At 42.8% G+C, this 25,297-nt stretch overlaps 1 protein-coding gene across 2 annotated transcripts; it reads left to right on the top strand.

Moving 5' to 3' along the window:
• The first annotated feature begins 130 nt into the window (after positions 1-130).
• Positions 131-25,297, top strand: LOC128447101 (constitutive coactivator of PPAR-gamma-like protein 1 homolog). 2 transcript variants are annotated; one of them, XM_053429676.1, is made up of 17 exons: positions 131-886; positions 2,520-2,766; positions 2,853-2,935; positions 7,719-7,847; positions 9,193-9,283; positions 11,714-11,802; positions 11,897-12,147; positions 12,583-12,676; positions 12,775-12,996; positions 13,143-13,314; positions 13,868-14,117; positions 14,296-14,410; positions 15,931-16,140; positions 17,786-17,969; positions 20,684-20,822; positions 20,922-21,018; positions 23,673-25,297. In XM_053429676.1, the coding sequence occupies exons 1-17, from the start codon at positions 413-415 to the stop codon at positions 23,982-23,984; spliced, it is 3,159 nt and encodes a 1,052-aa protein (XP_053285651.1). In that variant the 5' UTR covers positions 131-412; the 3' UTR covers positions 23,985-25,297. The 2 variants fall into 2 exon arrangements, with proteins under 2 accessions (XP_053285651.1, XP_053285650.1); XM_053429675.1 differs by having other exon boundaries at positions 17,786-17,984.

Below are 25,297 nucleotides of genomic sequence, written 5' to 3'. Positions count from 1 at the left end.
CAATCTCCTCGTTTTAACTGGATGAAATGTATCAAACGCGGAAGTACAGAGTCGGCACCCTCTTGCTTCCCTTTGCGTGTCTCTGTTCGTGCCTGTGCGTCATCGCGTCCCGTGCTGCCGCCTGCCCGCCCCTCTCGCTCTGGTCAGACTCTCACACCCTCATGGCTCCGTGAGAGGACACATGGCGGCGCGCAGCCATGACCCAACAACTACCCACCACAGACTGACGATGCTCAAATAACAGCCTCGGTTCTTTTATTTGGAAAATACCCCCTCTCCTTCGGTACCCTCAGCAGCAGCCAGCCGTCTGTCAGCGCCTGTCACCGGCCGAGGCACCGCAGCCTGCACCGGCTTCATCTTACTGCTAGTTCAGTTTTTTACAGTTTAAGTTTCCACTCCAGCTCAGCTCATTATGGGTGTTCACGGCTTCCTCGAGTACATAGAAAAGCACTGCCCCAGCGCCGTGGTGCCGGTGGAGCTCCAGAAGCTGGCCCAGGGGAGTATGGTCGGAGGTGGCCGGCAGAGACGCCCTCAGAGCCCGCTGCGACTGCTGGTCGACGCCGAGAACTGCCTCCACCGGCTCTACGGAGGCTTCTACACCGACTGGGTGAGCGGGGGCCAGTGGAACCACATGCTGGGCTACCTGGCCGCCCTCTCCAAGGCCTGCTTCAGCGGCAACATTGAGCTCCTGGTGTGCTTCAATGGCGCCCTGGAGAAAGGCCGCCTTCACGAGTGGGTCAAGCGGCAGGTGAACGAGAGGCAGACCGCCCAGCAGATCATCAGCCACGTCCAGAACAAGGGCACCCCTCCGCCCAAAGTCTGGTTCCTCCCTCCCGTGTGCATGGCCCACTGCATCCGACTGGCGCTCCTCAGGTTCCGCGTCGGAGTGAGTGAATGCCCGGCCTGGTGCTGCCTGTTGAGCGGTGCACCACCAGCGTTAGCAGGCTCTGTGGTTAGCCTGCTAGCCTGCCCACCATGACACCACTGCCAACTTCACCCATGACACCAATCTGCTTCCACACTCCGAGCGGAGCGGGGTTGGCAGTGGTGTCAGCGACCTGCTCTAACACCACAGTCCTTCTGATCTTGTGACCTAACGTATGTGAGGATGCATGGGACGAATACTACCACAACAGTTTCTGATCGTTCCATTCATTTGATTAAAGGCCACATATTGAGTTGGTCTGATCCAGTTGTGCAAAGACAACTGACTCACCTGCGGGTCTTAGAGGCCACAGACAGAAACTGACTGCTGACACCAGAACACACACACATTATTACCAGAGGGGGTTTGATTGAAGACATGTGGATAATTGATAATCATGTAGTATTTCACTCTGTCTGTCTCATATGATGTTGACGACAAATGAATACATCACACGTAGCTCTGAGAAATCATAACTGTAATTTTCTCATCATTTATAGCCCCAAAAAAGTATGGAAGAAAACCTACCATGTAATGACAGTATTTGTTATCTGTAGCCTCAAATATTACCTGAGCAGAAATGTACTAATATTTTAGTGATGCAAAAACCCAACAATTCATCTAATTTTGCACGTTGTTCTTTCTGTAGCTTGCAGCAGAGTCGTTATCATTTATGAAGTGATTTACAGCATTATAGTTCATATAGATTTCTTTATTCTTGCCATTTGCATGTATACATTAAGGCTGTGCAGGAATCACCACTAAGTGGGTCCACAAATGGATACTGATCCACATTAAATACAGTTAGTGTGTCAAATTTGAGCTAAACCTTTTTTTCTGCTGTCAGTTAAATGCATTAGCTTGTGTCCGGCTGTTCACCTGTCATGTTACAGATTGAGTTTGAATAATAACTCTTTGGATTGTCAGAGTTGAGGTGTCAGGACAGATAACAGAAGTTAATTGGGTGCATCCCTAGCACTGATGTGAACCTGATGCTATCCTGATCAGATCCGGTATGGATATTTTTTTGGGGGGGGGACTGGTGCCGATACTGATATTGTCAGAGTTAAAAAATCCTAATACCAAGATATTGACTGAGATATAGTTAAAAAACAATTTTTATTTCAATGATTAGCATTATCATTGAGAGTCGATATTTTGCAGTTTAACGATGAAAGTCTTTTAGGCAACCAATAAATAGAAAGAGAAATACAACCCGATATATATAGATGTTGCATTTAAAAAAAAGATGCACTTACTATCAGCCAGTCAACAAATCGATCAGACTCTCGTGATGACGCTGTGAGTGGTGACTTCTACTTCCTGCTCTCAGCAATCATATGATGATTTTATTTTTAGAGCAGTTATCACACAGAGTCTTGATAACATTTTAAATATGTAGCCTTTTTAGTTGTTTGTGTAGCTTTCAGATGTGTAGAGCTTAACACACTTCGAGCTGCTCCTTCAAACCTGCACCTGCTTTACGTTGCTTTGTTTTCCTTCAGTCGAGTGCCTGACTCATCATGTCTGTGTGAGAGGTTTATTTTGAGGTTGTCCCAGCTCAGGCCTAATTGTCATCTCGGCCCCTCCTCAGGTTGTCCAGACCATGGACGACCACCATCTGGAAGTGATAACCTTATGCAAGGAGAACGGCTTCCACGGCCTGGTGGCCCACGACTCCGATTACGCCCTGTGCAACGTGCCACACTACTTCAGCGCCCACGCCCTCAAGCTGAGCCGCAACGGAAAAAGCCTCACGACCAGCCAGTACCTGATGCACGAAGTGGCGCGGCAGCTCGAGCTCAACCCGAGCCATTTTGTCATTTTCGCGTCGCTCCTAGGTCAGCACGACTCTGCCGCTCACAGATTGGGCTGATGATGGTTCAGAAGAGGCCGACTAAAAGGTGTGCTTGATGGTGTTTTACAGGAAACCACATACTGCCTGATGAAGACTTGGCTGCCTTTCACTGGAGCTTACTTGGTCCAGAGCATCCATTAGCATCTTTGAAGGTAAACTGTGTTCTCTCTCTTATGTCTTACAGTCCAGTGTAATAATAATAATAATAATAATAATAATAATAATAAGAGTGGGGAGAGGTGAAGCTTGGTGTATGACTGGAGCTGTGGTTCAGCACATTGACCTGTTGTGACCGGTCAGTGAATTGTTCTTCCAGTGGAACTAAGTAGTCGAGGCATTTCTAAGAAAGTCACCGCTCTCACTCACATGTTGAGATGCCATTGAGTTGCATGATGGGTAATATAAGATTTGGTGATTTTGGAAATATTGAAGATATCTCGGACACTGTTGCTTCAGTGTATATTTAATCGTCTATTGGGAGTTAGACGCAGTGCAAGGATAATGTTGCACTTACCACAGAACATTTGCATCAGCACATCAGAATAGTAAGGATAGCCCTTCCCCTTCGTGTCTGTGACTCTCATCCGCTGACCTGAGAGTTTCTGCTGAAGATGGACAGATTCTTATTAAACACATGACAAACTAAAGCAGTTTTTTCATTAGTTTTCAGCAAATGTGATTCAGAACTAGAGGGTTCCCTAGTTTTTGGATAGGGAATGTATTTTAGCTTTTTAATATGCATTTGGTGTTCTAGTGAGGACACTACAAGTGTGTTTTAACATATTTCAGGATTTAGACAGCCACACATGCTATACAGTTTGATTCAGGCACATAACATGAGCCATTTTCATAGTCAACTCCAGAAAGACACGTTTACAACAACACAGAAATCCGCTTTATTATACTGAGATAAATGTAATCTCTCCTTTTTAAATACATTTTTTATTTTTGCATTCATCACACCGTTGTCACATTAACCCAACTCACTTGCTGTAAATCTTGCCGCGAATCTTTGCTGTGTTTCACATTAACTCATATGGATCTTATCCAGAGTTTTGACTGGGGGGCCGGCAGGAGAAACTGGAGAATTTCCGAAGATAATTTGGAGTTTTAGTGAATGTCTTTAAGCAGCTATGGATGTGCGTGGCCATTTCCAACGGAGCACTGCCTACTTGACACAGGGCAAAGAGATAAATGCACAAATCGCAAAAAATGTGTTTATATTTTGGACCCCATACTTCAAAGTATGGCTGGGCAATATGACTTCATATCAATATCGCAATTATTTCAAACGCCCATCTCCATTACTATTAATGAACGATTATTTTATTATTTTTTGGGGTTTGTTCCTTTTCTCCCGATCACATTTATTTAGTCATTATTCGATGATGTCAGAGCACCACTGTAACCCTGATGTTCCGGCTGTGTGTGTCAGGTTACTTCTTGTGTTGTGTGTGAACTGAGTGCGCGCAAAATGTTGGAATTGTTTTCAATGTATTTGATTATGTGTCTCCTAAACTTTAGAGCAAATCAAACAAACACAAAGTTAACTTCAAGTCCTGTAGCCTACGCGTCCTCATAACTTCTGATTAATGTTGGTGTTTATTGTTATTAGAGTAATGTGAGTGCAAGTCAGGGGGAGTGAGGACACGCAGCAGGGTGATAAAGCCCGAAACGTAGGGGAAACCCGACAGTTTGTGAAAGCACGCCTTGGGGAGTTTTAACCGAATTAACTGACATGATGCAAAATGAGGTCGGTTAGATGTTATACATGTTGGTTTCGATACATTTTAGCTTTATTGCCCATCTTACTTCATTTTAACAAGCTTGAATGGCTTTTAAGGGCCATTCAAAAAATCATATTTTTACCAAAACAGCCCTGTCTGGGCATGAACATGTAATCGCTGTCATCCATAATAATAACTCATTTATTTTGTTATGTTTGTAAACTCCTGCTGAGCTTAGCCTTGATGACCAGAGGTGGACCAGCTCATAGTGGCTGTTTTAACTGGATGACAGTGACATTACCTGTCACTGTCATCCAGTTCATAGTGTGTTTGGGAACACTGCTGCTTGATAATAAATGCTTTTGAATATGAGGTTGAATATTCACGCCACCGAATAAACCGAAGATGTAAATGAGTAGAAGACTGAGCTCCACCACCAGCTGCCACCAAGCTGGATATGAATGGATGGTACATCTTTATTGGATTGGTGAAGGGTTGAGTGAGACAGTTGCATGACAACAGTGCCCGACAGTTCGAGGGCACACTGTGTGAATGGTTCAGCTGCTAGTTTGCGATGAGCTGTGATTAAACCGAAAGCCATCTGGTTCACATGTTGCAGACAAACGCACTCTATGACACACACACACACACACACACACACACACACACACACACACACACACACACACACACACACACACACACACACTACCCAAATGTCTTTATTGGTGTCTAATCCTCTCTGTTTGCTCTTTTCTTCATACCGGCTACAGCCAGTGGCCTAAGCATTATGTTTTCGGGTCGTCTGTCCATCCGTCCGTCCGTTCCTCCCATTCCCATGAGCGGGATATTTTAAGAATGCCTTCAGGGAATTTCTTAAAATGTTGTAATAATAATCACTTGGACTCAAGGATGAACTGATTCGATTTTGGCGCCTGGGGTCAAAGGTCAAGGTCATAGTGGCCCCATAAAACACGTTTTTGGGCTCTTGAATGTGAAATCTCAAGACTGCTTGAGGGAATTTCTTCAACTTTTGATCAGTTGTCACTTGGGGCTAAGAGTTTCTCATAAAGTAAAGAATAGAATTATCTACATGGAAACTGTAAGGGCACCACTAGGAAATGCATTACATGTTATTATTCTGTGCTGTATATTCTTATTATTCTTCTTCCATAAATGGCACGCTTCTCCTCTCGCAAATTTTGTCATACATACACGAGATATGGATTACGTCGTATGGTGTGCTATGTCTTTTGTAAGAATTTCTTTAAACGGTTCGTTCAAAGATCGCGATAAAACTTCAGAAAAGGACAAATGGGACTTAAGGTCAGACATGATTTTTGATTTAAAAAGTAGGATAAATGGCTTCCTTCGCAGACATGTTACTCTGAAATCTCTCAGAGCAAATTTTCTGGCTGTTACAATTTATTGAGAAATTATTTTCACAAACCTCTCCATTTGGTCTAATGTTAATTTTGGAGGAGAAAATCTGAGAAACTTTTCTAACTCGCTCCACAGGTCCCATTTCTAAAATCTCACCAATAACAAAGACACAATTTGGTTGTTTGTGAGGGCAGAACGTTTTTTTTAATTTTCAAAGATTTTGAACAACAATGTGATTGGCTCAATAGATTGAAACGCTGACTCAGTGATCCTTTGGTTGTGAGCTCAAAACCAACTGAAGCAATAAATATATTTTTGCTTGATGTATTGACCCTCAAACTTCAATATTGACTCACGTTACAGCCCCACCTACTGATCAGTGTGAAAATGAAGTGTGAGCAATTGGTCCCAAATTACTCACACTTCATCAGAGTCCGAACCTGAACAGATCTATTAGTGTGTATGCAGTGATAGTGAAAGCGCCACCTACGTATCCAGTCTGTCTCTCTATTGAACCAGCCATTCTGTGTTATTAACATGCAGCTTTAAAAAGAGCCGGCATCAAGCAGCAGGAACCCATTCGAAATTTCTCGGCAGGAGGAATTTTCTTGTTGCTCTTGTCACCACCCCATTTTGTTTTTTTGTTGCCGAACGTGAAACAACCAACATTTCTATTAATCATCTTAAAATGATCAGATCAAATTAAAGGCAGGGATGATAATTTGTTTCTGAAAAAACTTTTTTCTTATTTGTTGAAATCCTCTTACAACCCAATAGCCTTCAATAAATAAAGACACAGAACACAGAGTTTCTCTAAATGGTTGGACTAGAACCTTGCATGGAGTCGTTGAATGAAGGGCAACATTGTAAAACCATCTGATTTAAAAATGCAGCCATTGACCATTTCTAACCAATACACTGAGTTGCACATTGGGAAATGCAGTTTTTGGTCTCCCTGGTTTTGACAGAAATTGCTCCTTCATTTCCCCCACATTCAAATAAAAGGTCAACAACTGCAGAAGAAGATGCTTTACAGTACAAGTCGCATTCACCCATTCACACACATTCACAACTCACATTTAGACAACACAGCCCTTTTTTTCTACCACACCATTCATACACTCTCTGCACAACTGTCAGGAGGAGTTCAGGGCTCAGCATCTTGTCCAAGTGCACATTGGATAGACTGGAGAAGCCGGGGATCGAGCCACCCATATTCTAGTTAGTGGACGACCCTCTACTTCTGAGCCACAGCTGCCCCAATAGCTTATTTGCCAGGGCTGCAGTGGCTGAGGACAGCTCGTGGTGTCACAGTATTAAGACCCAACTTCCAAAAGCTCTACCAGCCTGTTGAGAGGCTGGGCATGTGTGACAGAGGTGGCAGGTAGATTAAACTGTCCAATGAGTTACAGATGCATGGTGAAAACAAAGGGCGGAACATATTGAAGGACAATCATTCAAATGGATTTAATATGATTATTATGGTGATCAGCGTTAAAAATATTTTCTCACCATCGAATTAGCATTGAGACAAGTGATCACAACTGAACTGCACTGGAGATTTACAGATGTTAATTTGTTCATGTATATGATGAACCAGTTAGTGTGTTGGCTGTTGGGCCCAAACTCCTGTTAAAATACAGTAACAGGACCTTGCTGTACACACTGATGTACAATTCAAGCTGTACAGACCTGCTTTAATCTCTGAATCCCCAGATTTATTGTAAGATATATAGAGCTGGATTCAAAGCAGACGTTATTACAACTGTAAACTCAAACATGATTGGCTGACCTGTTGTGACCACCATGTGTGGTCGATCCTCAGGTGCGTGCCCACCAGCTTGTGCTCCCGCCCTGCGATGTCGTAATCAAGGCTGTGGCCGACTACGTCCGCAATATCCCAGACATCACTGACCTGGAGGCCATCGCTAAAGACATCTTCAAACTTTCACAGGTAGGAGAAGTGGTAGATCCTGACTGGCTGTTTACTGCCGTGGTCTGAAAATTATTTTTAAATCCATGAACAGTTTTCTTTTGTCAAAATACATAATAGAGATCAGGCCAAAATGTTATCGCAATAAAGAAAGTCATATCAGTCTGTTGATAACCATTACAGTAAAATATCAACTCATTACTTCCTTCAACTTTTAAGACGGTTTTTCCTCAGGAATGAAATTTGAAGTTACCACAGTTAAATGTGGTTTTAACTTTTGGACAGAAAATGACAAACCCTTGTTAAACGATGACACATCAAAGATCCGAGGTAGAACCTTAAAACTATTACAAAGTTTTATTACATTCAAATTGGAATGAACTAAATTAATAACAGTTTTGCAGCACTTAATTATTCAGCAGACTAAAGGCTGAATAAACAAAATATTCAGTGATCTTTTTGAAAAGCAGCAGTTACAGTTGAGTGAGACAGTTAGCTTGACGCCAGCGTTTGACAGCAGGTGCTCCTATGTCAACAGGATGATTTATTGTACATCAACATTACTGTTGTAGTGAACCACAGCAGAGTGAAATTTTCCAATTAATTGAATCATTGCTTGCTTGGTCATAATTATAGGACATAGAACTTCTAGAACATTTATTTACATGTCAAGAAAATATTTTACCGAAACTGAATTAGGGCACTTTTAATTCCCATCAGCTGTCAAGTTTTTTTAATACATCTTGTTTGGAAAAGCAAACATGTTGACCTGGGCCGCACAAAGAACTGCTATAGATACAAATATGTGCACTTCAAAGCTGAAGTGAGAGCGTGGCTTGGGGATAGAGCGGGTGTTCTGCAACAAGAAGGTTGCTGGTTCGAATCCCACTCTATCCCATCTGCATGCCTAAGTGTCCTTGGCAAGATACCGAACCCCTAAATGGCCCCTCATAAATGCTGAGTGTTCTAAAAATGTAAGTCGCTTTGGACAAAAGCGTCAGCTAAATGTAATGTAATGTCAAAGGGGGAGTTATGACCCATAACAAAGCTGGAGGCCAAATCATTTTCACAATGATTCAGTTTGGGACCAAATAGAAAAGCAACAGTCACACAAGATGCGAAACTGAATAAATAATTTTTAATTGCTAGTTATGTGAGATGTCGGTTGAACATACTGTCATTCTGACTGTGCTGCGTTATTCAAAAGATATGAATCTGGCCACCATTAATTTTTGGCGAACAGGAAATCTGGCTGCATTTTTCACACTATACCATTCACCAAATTATATTATCCAGTTAAACCGAAAATCTTTTCTATCCTCTGCTTGTGTACAGTGTGTGATTTCTTGATGTCTTTTCTTTTCAGTCGTGCACTGATGACAAAGTCATCCGCTTCAGGAAGGCAGTGGAGTACTACTCAATGGCCAGCAAAGTGCCTCATTTCCCTCCACAATTTGGTGGGTTTTTAAATGATCTCTTGTCTTTGTGTATCGGGTGCTGCAGTATAGTTCAGTACACTTACATTGTTGTCCTCCAAATTATTTAGAGAACTACACACTTAAGCAAATTAACTACACAATGAGGTGTAGAAGTTTTGCCATTTTAGTAAACACAGGGGTAATTAATAAAGATACAACAATTTGAAACCAAGACTGAGACCATTACATGAATGTTCACAATCTTGTTTTGTGATAGAGGATTATGGACCTGTATATAGTAAATATTACATATCACACCTATTTTATTGTCCTCTGACTACATGTATCATGTGACTATTAATCATCACTGAGTGTCCCCCTCCGAGAAAACGCAAACAAAGAGCGAATCCAAACTAGGGATTTAGAGAATATTTACAACTGTAGTAATTAATAAGGGCAACATACTAAACAGAGCTGTACTTATTCACCATTAACTAGCTGGTTATTAGCATATTGGTTCTTCATTAGTAATTAAAAAGATATTATTTATGTTGTTAATAAGTCAGTTGTTATTTTGCATAGCCATATTCTACATCCACTAAGGTTTTCCCTCAGTTACATCCTTTGACTGTTGACATAAAGTAAGGACGTTTTGGTGAATTCCAGTCCTGCTTTTCTCAATGTGGGCCTTACTAGGTTGTAACCACAAGAATAACAACACGTAATGAAGTTTTTTTATCTGAGAACATGTTCCATATTCTGTGTAAAAGTTATTTTCATGAGCTAATATTAAATCTCAAGACGCATGTGGCCACATTCTTATGTGAACGCAAATGTGTCCTGTGCTACATTGATGACCAGCTACTCAGCTGACGTCCTCTGAAAGTTTTCAAATTAGACGTATTTCTACACTTTTCAATGTTTCACTGACAATAAATCATTTGTGGCCACTACTACAATATTAACATTGACCACTACATATAGATTTTTTTTTTCTATTTCAAATAATTGAAATTAAATTTTGTTTCTCACACAGGCCCTCCTGTTCTCCCCCTTCTGCTCACACATGTTTCATATTGACATAATTTCATGTTCATCAGGTGTGATCTGATGAACTTGTTCGCCCTAGAGACGGATGTTAACACCATGTTTGAAAAGATCTGTGTCCCTAGAACATAGTTAGTTCACCAGCTGTTTTCTAACTGTGTGTGTCTGCTGCTGAGCAGGAAGTGCGCAGTGGATTTGTACATTGTTTAATTCTTTGAAAAAAAACAGAGCAGTGACAATGAACAAGAACAGTATATCAAGGGACAACGCAGCTCAACTGAGCTGAAACTATTGCTTATATGCACTGAACTCCACGTTATCGCTAGAAATTATCCAGAAGGACTGTATCTTCTGAGTTTTTCCAGCCCGCCCCCTAGTTAAAACTATTAAAGCAAAACCTGAGAACATAGCTGGAGATTCACTGCAAGCCAGTGGGTATGTTGATGTCTAACATGCAACAGATGCCAAACGGATTCAAACTAAAAACAAATATCTCGGGATAAAAAAGAGAAGCCATACACATAGAAGAAACAGACTAGGAAACATTTTTCCGGTCTTGTGCAGACATGTTTATTTCTGAAAGTGCTCTAGTCGAGGTGAGGGGAGCTGCTCTAGTCGAGGTGAGGGGAGCTGCTCTAGTCGAGGTGAGGGGAGCCGCTCTAGTCGAGGTGAGGGGAGCCGCTCTAGTCGAGGTGAGGGGAGCCGCTCTAGTCGAGGTGAGGGGAGCCGCTCTAGTCGAGGTGAGGGGAGCCGCTCTAGTCGAGGTGAGGGGAGCCGCTCTAGACGAGGTGAAGGGAGCCGCTCTAGACGAGGTGAAGGGAGACGCTCTAGACGAGGTGAAGGGAGCCGCTCCAGTCGAGGTGAAGGAAGCCGCTCCAGTCGAGGTGAAGGTAGCCGCTCCAGTCGAGGTGAGGGGAGCCGCTCTAGTCGAGGTGAGGGGAGCCGCTCTAGTCGAGGTGAGGGGAGCCGCTCTAGTCGAGGTGAGGGGAGCCGCTCTAGACGAGGTGAAGGGAGCCGCTCTAGACGAGGTGAAGGGAGACGCTCTAGACGAGGTGAAGGGAGCCGCTCCAGTCGAGGTGAAGGAAGCCGCTCTAGTCGAGGTGAAGGAAGCCGCTCTAGTCGAGGTGAAGGTAGCCGCTCTAGTCGAGGTGAAGGGAGCTGCAGATCCAGTTGATAATTATCTATATGTTCCCCAGCACCAGGAATGATTTTTCACATTGTCACATTATTTTCACGTTGTCAGTTAATATGTATTGTAATTATAGATTTAACTAATTAGTATATTAGTATATCTATAAAACCTCCCCACTTCCATGTTCCCACATACGAATACGGACATTAGCTCTGTGTTATCTGTGGCTCTGTGCAGCAGCTCCAGCCTTTATCAAGTCTATAAACTGAAGCTTTGTGTGTCTTTTACAGTCACACCAAAACTCATGGGAGTGCCTGCTGCAGTGCCATCTCCCAAAATGCTCAACATTCCGCAGGCGCAGCTGCCTTTAAAACCAGGGGTAAGGCTTTCGAGGAGACTGATGCACCAGTACTGCAGGTGGCTCGTCTTCACCAGACACCACATGTTCATGTTTCCCCCTCTGTCATCCTCAGGTCCAGCACTCGTACCCGGAGCCTCTGTTGGAGCGCAGCCTAGCTCTGGACACGTTGAACAAAGGCCTCCAAGAGCCGAACAGCTTCAGCCACATTCCTCCTGAAGGGAAGCACACACCACTGTATGAGAGGTCTTCTCCCATCACCCGAGGCCAGGCCGGGAGCCCCAACCACACAGAGGCTGCTTTCTTTAATGCCTCCTCCACTTCCTCCTCCTCGGAGAACGATGAGAGCTCAGGCTCAACTGCCAAGTGAGTTCAGCACAAACCAGCTCTCTCTCTGTGTGACTGTCCTCTTTCCAGGAGAAGGGTCGTGGCAAGGGACTTTCCCACTGGGATCTCCCAACAACAGCCAGACATCCGCCATTGACTTCGTAACATCCTTTAATTTCCCAGAAAATTCTTTAATCAACACAAATTGTCCTACACAGAACCTTTTCAGGCAGCGTGTATCTGCTCTGTGTCCTCTCCAGTCTCTTCTCTATGTGTCAATCTCCTTCATGTGTTTCACTCTTATGTGGCAGCTCTCTGCTGCCTTCATATCCAGGGAAGTCATCAGCCAACAGCTACAGTTTTTATTGTCCTCTACATACCAGCCTTTTCCATAATGATAAACCACCTGTCAGATGTTCAACAGTTCATCTTTTAACTGCTACATGATTCACGTGTATGTTGCTTCATATTTAGTCATGTAAGCGACCATAAGGAAGGTTGGGAGAAGAATGGACATCCTCCTCACTCTGAGAACTCAAGAGACGGACAACTGGGAGACCAAACAAAGGTAAGTTGAACATCAGAAACACATCGGACCCGGTGATAACACCAGGTAACTATCTCACCAGTTAACTATACTTTAACTTGTGTCTCATCTATCCCCAGACCGACCTCTCTGTGACCTCTGCTGTGAGCCCCGGGTTGAAGGCTGCAGGTCTCCACAGCCTGAATGCCCAGATCCCCTCTCTGCTCTCCATGCCCACTAGGAACCACATGGATATAACCATCCCACCTCTCCCTGATGTGACCCCCGAGGTTCTGAGGGTGGCCGAGCACAGACACAAGAAGGGCCTGATGTTCCCTTACGTCTACCATGTTCTCACCAAGGTTAGGAGGTCTGGGCCATCAAGACTGAATGGACAGATATTCACGCGTCTATTCAGATCTGATGCAATGCATATACACACCGTATTTGTGTGTAGTCAGTCATCTGTGTCATTGTGCAGCATTAATGTAACTGTGTGTCTGTGCAGGGGGAGATTAAGCTGTCTGTCACCATTGAAGATGAAGCCAACAAAGACCTGCCTACAGCAGTGCAGCTGTTTCGTCCTGTACGTCAATATGTTTACGGAGTGCTCTTCAGCCTGGCAGAGACCAGGAAGAAGGCAGAGAGACTCGCCATGAGGAATAATTGCCTCCCTGAATGTGAGTCCGACAGTGGCTCTTACTTTCTTGATTACTTTATTCTGTGGAAGTAGTGGTTTTGTATTATTTCTGACATGTAGCCTGAATTGTGGGACCTTACATACACAGAAACTAGTTCCTAAGCTATGTCCATTCAATTCAGTTCGCCACAGATGGACTCATGTCAGATAACTCTTATGGGTAATTAAAGAAAATAGGATGCTCCTGACTGAAATGTGGAGCCAGAAAAAAACGGCTAAATACTTTTTTAAATGACAACTTTATCCATTTAAAATCAAATCTACACAATAATAAAGAGAGCTTCAAGAGGTCTGAATTCTTTCTGAAGTCTCAGGGTAAAGTTTACTGACAGATTTAACTGCAGTCAGCTAATATCTGCCAGTTTACATGTAAGGCCGATTTATCAGTCTAGCTCTCTCTGACGTGCAGCAGAGTCACTGATGAGCTCTCATCTATCTATCTGAAGATAGATAGAGTGATTTGTATTTATTTTAGTCAATTGTAACTGTGAATACGACACGATATCTTTAAATCCCTTTGTTTCCTCCCTCAGACACATATGTGATGGTCAAAGAGTGGGCTGCCTATAAAGGCAAGTCTCCCCACACTCCAGAGCTGGTGGAGGCACTGCCCTTCAGGGAGTGGACCTGTCCCAACCTGAAGAAGCTGTGGTTGGGGAAGGCCGTCGAGGACAAGAAGCGCAGGATGAGGGCGTTCCTGGCCTGCTTCCGCTCCGACACTCCAGCTATGCTAAACCCTGCCAACATCCCCACACCCCTCTTGGTGCTCTGTTGTGTTTTACGGTTAGTAGGCTGCTAATATCCAGAACCAGGTGTAGTTTTACAAACAGTTACAGTATGTCGATTTTCACTGTCGATGTAAGGAGGGAGACCCGTGTGAAGGAGAGTGAGGATTTATTGAGACGATGCTGATCAGTTCCTGTTATTTGTAACACTGTTAACCTTCTGTGTTTTGCTTCAGGTTTATGTTACATTGGCCAGGAGTAAGAATATTGCGTCGTAACGAACTTGATGCTTTCCTAGCCCAAGCACTTTCTCCTAAACTTTATGAGCCTGACCAGCTGCAGGAACTGAAGGTGATTTTGTAGTGTTCACGATATGGGGAGTGTCTGAGAAACATGCACACATCATGAATGGCCGGTTGTCAATCGCTCCCGAGCGTTGCATGTACTCTCCTGCTCAGAGAGCCGGGGACTGACGAGTGAATTGATTGGTGTCTCCTGTTGGACTTCATGTTGTATGTGTTTCTCTCATACTCCTCATATTCTGCAGACAAAGCAACATGCTTGTGTGAAACCCTGTTTGGTTACAAGCATGTTGTTCTGTAGCTTTGCTCTGAGACATGTATTTGTCGAGCTTTTGAGGCGTGCTCGTGTTCCGTGTGGATGGTTTATCAACTCCATGCCTCACACAGAGTTGTAAAGAAGTCGGAGCTCTGTTTCCATTCGGCCTTTGTTAGTGTAAACCATCCACACCCGCTGTGTGCTTGTGTTCTGTCTGTGTGTAGCTCTGTCAGAACATGTAGGTTGTGTCTGCTGGCTTTCTGTGTTGGCTGGATCTGGTCGTCCAATGATGTGTTTTTTGCAGATCGGGGTGAATGGGCTGCTTACGCTTGCTCTGTGCTTTGCTTCGCTGTTGATTAATCTGAATTAGGGTTGCAAAATTCCGGGAATATTCAAAGTTGGAAACTTTCTATGGGAATATATAGGAATTAACGTGAATTAAGGGGAAATTTTGTGGGTAATTTATACTAACTGTATTTACCTTGTCATATACAGACATAAATATAAACATTTGTTTTTACATTGCTGATTTGAGCCCTGAGGAAGCTTTGGGCACTTGACTATATGCTTGACTATATGCTTCTGGATCTTTGTCATTCTTAACATAGGTCTTTGCATCGTATTTGCAAATGTACACAGCCTTTCCTTCTACATTGGCTGGGGTGAAATGTCTCCACACATGAGATGGTGCACGTGCAATTGTTCTGTAGAATAAGATGACAAAAAAAGCTTGTAAAAAAACACTAATGCAATGCCAGAGATATAAATAGTTGGCCAAACAATTTGAATCGTCTTTAAAAATATTTTACAATTGATGGATAAATGAATAGAAAAAGGCTAGATGGACAGATGAACAATCCTTAATCAGAATATTAATATATTTCCCCCAGTAATATCATCAAAACTTACTTGACTAGTCCTGCACACTACAGCAGGCCTCAATAGCCCTGCTGTAGTGTGCAGGATGCTGGAATTATCTGTGCATGTGATGGAGAAATGCACAATGGAGGTTTGAAATTCAACGTGCAGCGTGTGCTGCATTCCAAACATCTTTAAAATAGAGTTTTGAATGTTTTTATTGATCAGCGTATAATTTGCGTAATATATATTTTTTTTAAATTCCCAAAATTCCCGAGCTGAATATTCCCATGGAAAGTTTCTGGAAATTTACCGAAAATGTTCCGCCCCTTTGCAACCCTAATCTGAATGCTCTGGGTGTTGAGGGGTCAAATAGAGGGACATACTCTCTTTTCTTTTCATTTCAGCAAAAGTTTTACCCTAACCCTGTTGGTTTTCTCCCCCCCCCCCCACAGATCGACCACCTGGACCCACGAGGAGTCCAGCTGGCCGCTCTGTTCTTGAGCGGCGTGGAAATGGCTCTGTTTGCCAACGACGCCTGCGGACAGCCTATTCCCTGGGAGCACTGCTGTCCGTGGATGTACTTTGACGGCAAACTGCTGCAGAGTAAACTCATCAGGGCCAACAGGGAGAAGGCCCAGCTCATTGACCTCTGTGATGGTCAGGTAGCTTGTTCACACTACCCACATGTCAGCAAAACATGCTTCCACTTCAGGCCTCAGTGTGATTCACTTTAGCTGAACAACATCTAAATGCAAAATCATGTTCTGAATGGACATGGGATAATAAGCTTTCCATCATAGTGTGGGTTTTTTCCCCATCTTTAATCAAGAGCATGGTCTTTCAGTGTGAGAGCAGGGTTTCATTGATTTCATGTTCAGATTTTGTAATGCTTTCACTCCATACCCTACACTCTAGGCTAGGCAATATGACATAAAATCAATATCAGGATTATTTCAAATATTTACCTCGATTGCAATTAATGGATGACTATAATTTTCCTCTTCTATTCATTACCCTGATGAGCTTCCAGATGTGATAGTGATCACTGTATTACTTATATAAAATTGAAAAGCAGGCTAACTGGACTACTTAGATGCTGTGGTGGTTGTGAGGTTGTAGAGGTTATGTCGGTGGAGGAGTGTGGGCTCAGTGCATTGTGAACATCTGACTGACTTACTGCAGTGAGTCGGGTCGTGTCTGAATCAGTGTCACTATACCAAACTCTTTAGGGGCTGATTATCTTTGAAAGACTCACTGTGGATGGACTTGAAAAAACTTTTAACACTATTAAAATGATAAGGCTACAAACATCCCATAATGCACTCTAGTTAGACTGGTACTCTCTCCATTTAACAAAAGTATATGTTGTAATGAATGACCACAAATTATGTTGTCTAGATATTTAAACTTAAGAAGTTAGAACAATGAAATCATCTTGTACTAAAGCAAACACAGTTTCCTTTCTCAGAGCGGTGGAGAACTCTGTGTTATTGTGGTTAACGTTCATTCAGTTAAGAGGCTGCAGTTCAGTGAAACGGTGGATCAGTAACAAGCTGATCAAAAAGCTGTGCTGGAATGTGTACTTGTCCACCACCTTCAGTGGAAGCGCCACAGCTTGAGCTAATGTAGCAGTCTGTTAAATAACACTCTGATATTGATCAGGGTCTGAAGCTATGATGTCATAGCTTCAGATGTGAGAGGCTGATAACTGCACTCACTTAACTGGGAAGAAAATTTGTATGATTTGAATCAATATTAGAAAAGTGAATTACATCAAAGCCTCATCGAAGCAAGTAAGCACAAGTGCTATTCAGAAATAAAAGACCACAGACAACTTTGCTGGCTTTTCTTTTTCAGAATATGCACTAACTAAAATATTTAGGTGAATGTACTTGTGCTATGTATTAAAGTTGATGATGCATCAACACTGTAGACCAGGGGTGTCCAAACTTTTTGTCCCGAGGGTTCACATACAGAAAAAATACGAAGGACTGGGCCACTCACGCTGCCACGCCCCCCTGTCCTGGAGCGGATTGCTGACAGTGCGACTCAACCTTCACCACTAGATGTCACAACATTTTACACATTGAACCTTTAAGACGAAGCTGACAATCCTCGAGACTCAGGCACACCTAATAAATGCAAGCCTCTACAGGTCCTCTTCGAATTAATCTTAGAATGAAAGACTGCACCCATTTGTTCTCATTATAAATATTTAGCTGTTTTTTTTAAGGTGATGATGTAAAGTTCGTTGAACGGGAGGCAGGTGTTTTTCGGTGGTTGTGATTCGTGGTTTTTTTTCTTAAGTCTGAGCTGGTTTCCAAGGTGGAGAGGATGCGTCAGAGTATCTTGGAAGGTCTCAGCTTCACTCGTCCACCTCACCCTCCTGTCTTCCCCCCGCCGCCGCCACCAAATCCTCACGGGATGCCTTTCTACGCCCCCAGCGGTTCCTTCTACCCCCCACCCACTGTGATGCCTCCTCAGGGAAGAGGTAGGGGGATGCCTGGTGAGTACAGCCACAAACAGTAAGATGCCATGTAGTTTTGGATTCGGCCCTAAAAGTGTTGATCCTGAAGTTATTTCATGTATCAGTCATTTTTCTAAGATTTAAAGTACCGTATTTTCCGCACTATAGGGCGCACTGGATTATAAGGCGCACTGTCAATGAATGGTCTATTTTCTATCTTTTTTCATATATAAAGCGCACCAGACTATAAGGCGCATTAAGCGAAACAAAACAGTCAGTCAGTCAAACTTTATTAAACGTGTTCACAATAACTCAACATTGTTCAAACGTTAATGAGCGTATTCACAATAACTCCCAACCTTGTTCAGTTGTAACACGTAAAAAAACAGTCTGGTACCACTAAATCAAGTTAGCGTATTCACAATAACTCTCAAAATTGTTCAGTTATAACACGTAAAACCCAACACAATACACTCACTTTTTCAGTTAATTCCTCGTCCACAAATCCCTCAAATTCTTCATCTTCAGTGTCCGAGTTTAACAGTTGGGCGATTACGGCATCCAGCATTCCAGGATCCCTCTCGTCATTATCTGAGTCAGAGTCAGTGTCGTTGCTGTTACCTGACAGTCCAGTGATGATACCGGCCTTCGTGAAAGCTCGGACCACAGTTGAGACTGATACCTTAGCCCAGGCATCCACGATCCAATCTTTTGGCAGTTGCTGCGAGACGGTAGTTCGTGTGCGGATGGAGAGATTACGTCTTTTCATAAAACGAAAGCACCAAGAAGGAACGCCTCGAAAGTCATTGATATTCATGTCCCGTGCTAACGCTGTTGCCTTCAGTGGAATAGAGACTGTAGAGACGCTTCTACCTGCTGCTCTCTGTTCAATAACCTACTGTTCAATTTTGTCCTCTAACTGTGGCCATCTCGCTTTGTTCCCTCGGAAACTCTGTGTGGTCTTCTTTACTTGGCGCAGGTCATCTTCTTGCTTCCTCCACTTCCGTACCATTTATTCATTAATGTTGAATTCTCTCGCAGCTGCTCTATTCCCATGTTCTACTTCGTGACTGATAGCCTTGAGTTTGAAGTCTGCGTCGTAAGCGTGTCTCTTGACAGGTGCCATTTTGGGGTCCTTATACAGACACACTGTAACAGTGTTAATTTCGTTGACGAAAACTATAACGAAAAATATTCGTTAACGACCCTTTTCCCATGACGAAGACGAGACGAAGACGTAAGGAAAACGGATCTTTGAAAATAAAAACTATGACTAAATCTATCTTAACTTTCGTTGACGAGACGAGACGAAAATGTTGGTGGTTGACTAAGTCACAATAATTTTTAAAACATCATCGTATCAGGTCGTCATGAAGTATTAGTAGCGGGCGAGTGAGTCTGTGTGTGTGTGTGTGTGTGTGTGTGTGTGTGTGTGTGTGTGTGTGTGTGTGTGTGTGTGTGTGTGTGTGTGTGTGTGTGTGTGTGTGTGTGTGTGTGTGTGTGTGTGTGTGTGTGTGTGTGTGTGTGTGTGTGTGTGTGTGTGCCTGTGCGCTCCCAGATAGCGCACCAGTCTGTAGCTCCGCCCCCCGCCCCTCGCACTCGCTCAGGGAGACACAGTGAAAGCAGAGCTCGTTCTCGTGGAGCAGCCGCTCAGTGACTGACTGCTTCTTAACAATGGAAACAGTGAAAACACAGAGTTTCTCTGGTCTCAGCTGCTCAGAGATCAGCGCCGCAGCTTCTTGATCAGAGCAGAAGCTGAAGTTGGTTTGAACCGAGCTGCAGTTTCTGTGTTCGCCTCCAGCCTGACCTGCTCTCACTTTTTGTTTTCACATTTAAAACTAAATATATATTTTTAAGCTATTAGGCTGCAGCTATATGTTTTTATAGAAAAGGAGTTTAATGTGGCTATTAAATGTGACTAAAACTAGACCAAAATGTAATTCGTTTTCGTCGACTAAAACTAAGAAGGATAAAAATGACTAAATGTGACAAACTAATTTTCATTTTCGACAAAAGACTAAGACTAAATCAAAAATAGCTACCAAAATTAACACTGCACTGTAATATTATGGTGAAGCACAGTATGTATTACTCCGCGACGCTCCTGACTACGGTAGCCGTAATGCTGCAAGCGGTGTGGCTTTGTAGTTTACCAAAGTCGTACTAAAACATTTTGACAGAGCGCCGTGTACCCCACAAAATCACTTAGAGGTCAGTATGCACAACCAGAATTAATCCATATGTAAGGCGCTCCGGATTATAAAGCGCACTGTTGTTTTTTGAGAAAATTAAAGGCTTTTAAGTGCGCCTAATAGTGCGGAAAATACGGTAAATCTTAGAATATTCCCTCTTAAAACCAACTTTTCTTATCACTAGCCGTTTTCAGGCCTGACCTCCGAGTCTGCCTTTCACAGATGCACAGCACAGCAGGAGGTTCTCTGCACAGACACGTTAACAACAGCAACAAATCCTCCGTATTATTCAGGCAAGAGGAGCAGCCGGGTGCAGCAGACAGAGACAGGAAGCAAGATTTAACTCTGCTGCAGAGATTGAGATTTTGTCTACAACACCCCGACACCATCGTCTGCTCTTATCCCCACAAACTCTCCTGACATCTTCGTTTGTGTCTTCTATGTGTATGACAATGCTTTTTCACCAGGAAATATTTGTTTTCTTCTTATTTTTTGATATTTGCATCTGTCTGCTATTCAATAACTTGCTTTTCCTTTTCTAATCAGGCCTTCAAGGAATTGCGTCTCAGGGTGGGAAGCTGGAGATCGCTGGTACTGTTGTGGGTCAGTGGGCCGGAAGTCGACGCAGCAGAGGAAGAGGGGGCTTCCCTATTCAGGTGGTGTCTGTTGGGGGAGCAAACAGAGGGTAAGAGCAGAAGGAAGTTAAGATGCAGCCTCATGTATTTTTGCAAATTTTCATTAATTGTAAACTACGTTGATTCTTTCATCCGTCTGTCTTCTGTAGTCGTCTGCGAGGTGTGATTTCCACACCTGTCATAAGGGCATTTGGTCGAGGAGGCAGGTACCACACTCAAGCCTTACAGAGTCATGGAGCGTACCTGGTAAGTCAGTGATGTATCATTATTCACACACACAAGAGTACAGCTGCTTTCAGACATGCACTGACCACCGGATAATCTCTGGACATCCTCTGGAGGGGCTGTATGTGAGAACTCAAATGTCGGAGTGAGAGCCTCTAGACTTTCTCCTGAGTTTCTCTGGCTGGCACCCTAGTATAAACTCTAAAGAATCTCTGAATGAGCTTATGTGTGAACTCAGCAGAGCAGTTTTCAGACATGACGTCCGGGTAATATCCGGAGAATTGCCAGAGTCTCCTTTTCACACATGCACAACACAGCAGGAGGTTTTCTGCACAGACGCATTCGCATCAGCAACCAATCCTGTGTGTTATTCAGGCGAGAGATGGAGCCGTCGGGTGCAGCAGACAGAGGTAGGAAGTGACTATTCACTCTGCTGCTGCGATAACGTGAATCTGTTTTTTATAGCGCCAACACCGTCGTCATCTCTTATCACCACAAACTCTCTTGACATCTTTGTCTGTGTCTTCTGTGTTTGTCGCCACTTTTTCACAGTCCTTCCACTGCAGCTCATAAAGGAAACCCAAAGGGACACTTAATATTAGTAAAATGATAGAAGAGCTCTTCGGATTTTGTTGCCTGTTCCTCATATTGAACTTGCAAGTCCTCCTTTGATATCGAAGTCAGAGCAACTGTCGTTACCTTGACATTTAAACTAACAGGATCAAAGTACGGGAGAGAAATTATAAATTTTGAAAGTGTGAAATTGATATTCATAATTGCATGGATGAACTAGAATGGTTGCACATAATTGGACACATCAATGATATCATTCCTCTAAATATACCAATTACTCTTTTGTATATATTATTTCTGTTTGAAATTGTTCAAATGTAAAATGTCCTTTTTTGAAATTTTAAAGTAAGTGAATAAAAGTCCTGCATCTGCCCCTTTGTCTGGATCAGCCTGAATTGAATCGGTTCTTTCTCTGCCCATGTCCCATCTTTCCTTCAAGTTTCATGGAAATCCTTTTTGTAGTTTTGTAACCAACCAGCAAACAAACTAACAGGGGGAAAAACAAAACCTCCTGGTGGAAATAAATGTCAATGTCCGGTGAAATGCTGAATATACAGCATGGAAGTCCCAACTAAAACTGATCCACTGTATGAGGGGATTCACCATGAGAAAGGAATCAAGCATCCCATTCTCTCACTATGGTTCTTCATAGGATTCTTCAAGAAGTCAATAGCAAAACTAAATGCAGATTGACCTTAGAACATGTCATATATGCTTAACCCCTGGTATTAGGCAGTACCACTCTAGTGTACCAGGGATCTAATGTTACTCAAGCATTGCAGCTCTTTCTGCTGTACAACAGAAATAATTCAGATTCCATGTTGGAAAGTGGCTTCTAAAACAATTCAAGACATTTGTAACATGTTAGTCTAGTGCTACTGTAAGTGGTGTATTTATGCCTCAGTGTTTGTTTGAAAAGCTCATGGAAGTGTCCACTAAAGAAAGGAACCATCTTCTGAAAAGAAGGAATGTGCTCGGCATTTCTAATACCAATATAATTCTTTTTAATGTGGGTCAAAATGAATAAATAAAATAAAACATAAGGCTCTACCGACTATGAATATCCATTGCAAAGTTCGTGGGTATCTGAATTTTGGCTTTTGTGGAGGAAATCTTCTGAATCTTATGCAAATGGTGAATGTTTAATTCAGAATTCATGGTAGTCCCACCAGTAGGAGTTAAAGTGTCTGGACCAAATGTAGCAGGAGAATCTCCGCTCAAACGCATCCATGACACAGAAATCTCAGGAGTTCGAGTGCGGGGTGATGCAGAGTCACGATGTAATGTCTAAATAACGCTACTGAGATCATGTGTTTTGTTTACACCACATCTACACCAGCATCAGCCCTAATCACCAAAAACTGTTTAACCTCATCTTTCCAAGTTGGCGTGACACCTCTTTTAGTCTTCTCATCCTGATTCATCCTTATTATTTTTCTATTTTGTGTCCATCCAGACACTTCATCTTCACACCCAATTTCCTCAGAGGAATCTACTGCTTTCTCAAATGGGCTTATTCAGAATATTTACCTGGGCAGTGGCTGGAAAAACTCTGGAGAGTCTCTGACTTACACATTTACACTCGCATACAGTCCCTCCACGTCATTTCAGGAGAATATCTGGAGTTCAGTGCATTTCTGAAGGCAGCTATGGTGATGGGTCGGGGCACCATACGGCAGGTCAAATAAATATTACTGAAAACCTGGAAGAACGGCCTCTACGATCTGTTTTTCAATAATGAAGTATAATTCTGCCAGTTGTTAAGCTTCACCATAGTTGATTCACAAAGATCAAAACACTGTTTCGCTTTTCACATTTTAATTACAGTGCAACAACAAAGTAAACAACCATTGTGTGGGCTTTCAGGATGTGATGTGTGGGAACTAAAGAGCCTCTCTGCAGGTCTTTGTGCTGTTTAAACCCCCTTGATTTTATCCTTAATTGACTTCTACTTCTTACTCTCCAGTCTTTCTGTTTAACCAGAACCGTCAGCCCACGTCTGTGTTTTGTTTGTTCTGGGTCTAACATGATCTTTCACAGTCACTGCTGCTTTGTAACTGCATCATTTTCTAACATCCTTTATTGTATGACATCTGTACCAGAGTAAGTCTGCTTATAAGCCGCCTCATACATCCGGACACGATGCAGTGAAGGAGAAGAAGGATCCCAAGCCGGAGGAGAAGGCATCTTCCTCTGCACCGTGCGACTGCTCGGCCACGGAGAACGGTACAGACAAAGAGCAGGAGCAGATGAATGGAGATAAAGAGGATTGCAGGGCGCTCATCGTCGAAAGTGCCTTTAGCAATGACTCCAAGACGTGCAATACTAATCCTCACTTAAATGCACTAAATGTAGATGGGGGCTGCCATAGAGATGACGGCCTGGAGGCCGCCGTCTCAAAAAGAGAAGTGTAAGCCTATTTTTCTAGAGAGGGTGATGGATGAAAGATGGAGCAGCGTTAGGAATACCTGATAATTTGAAAAGCCTACAGTCAAATGTACATGTTTCCTCTCAAAGAATAGAGATGAATTTCAGATCCCTCTCAGTAAACACACAATATATGACACACCGCGATATGAAGGAGTCCCTGGTGACATCCCAGCGTCACCATCGTTTCAACATGTTTAAGAGAATTACGCTTTTCCTTTTCTTTTAATACTAAAAGCTTTAAGAAGCTTTGATTGGGAATATTTTTGTTCTTATAGGTTAATAATCTACCAGTACTTGGCACCATGTACATGTGACAGTACAGTTTAATCAGTTTTGTGTTGTCATGATAACTGCACGTTGAAAACTACACGTAGTAACAGAAAAGCAAAATGCAACATGTCCCCCTTTGGTCAACCCCTTTTGTGTTTGATTCCCACTGAAGCAGCAGCTCTCTGAGGTTTCTGCCACTTAGCTGTAACGTTTTTTTTTGTTTTTTTTTCAAAAATCAGACACAAAAGATGTCTTCATACCCTGCTAGGTTTCCTCACGAGTGGAGCTGTAGCAGCTCCGCTTTAACACAAACCTTTTGCATGGTTCACACATCAAAGAGGTGTGTAGTTATTATGCATGTCTACCTTTTTCTTCCATCTTTACAAGCACCGTGCCCATTTGCAAATTGAAGAAACGACTAATAACACTGATATCCCATAAATACTGATATCCCATAAATGATGTTAACTGTTAGTAACAGATTTGTTCTGACCTTGTTTATTTCCCCTGTGATACTGACCTCTGTTGCATTTAGTTAAAAAACTAAAAAACAATATTATGTAGCTACTTTGAACTAGTGTATTCATACTGTATTGTTCTCTGTTGCTGTTCTGCATTAGTCAAATAACTAAGAAAATTTATTCATAGCTTGGATCAAAATCAACCCTTTTGTAGCTCAAAGCAACGTACTCGACCTTCTAATGAAAACTTTAGCCATCAGCCAGTAATTGATTTAGTGTTGTTTTTACCCTCACACCACCTCTACACCAGGATCATCATTTATCATGTCCACTTCATTCTCCTAAAGCTTCTCATTGTCCATTAGTGATCACAGAGATGGTGTACTGTACCCCCCCCCCAAGTCCCTCTGCAAGAGCTGAATAGGTTACCTTCTATGTGAGCTGATCACAGTTTCTTCCTAACTCATGGATTGTGAAAGATTGGATTGGATGTTGGATCATGGGGATGGTGTATTTGAAGGAAACTTAGCTACAGTGCTTAATAAAACTATATTCTTTTAGTACAA

This window comes from Pleuronectes platessa, chromosome 2, assembly GCF_947347685.1.
Source record: "Pleuronectes platessa chromosome 2, fPlePla1.1, whole genome shotgun sequence".
Classification (NCBI taxonomy): Eukaryota; Metazoa; Chordata; class Actinopteri; order Pleuronectiformes; family Pleuronectidae; genus Pleuronectes; species Pleuronectes platessa.
This window is presented reverse-complemented; position numbering and strand designations above follow the sequence as displayed.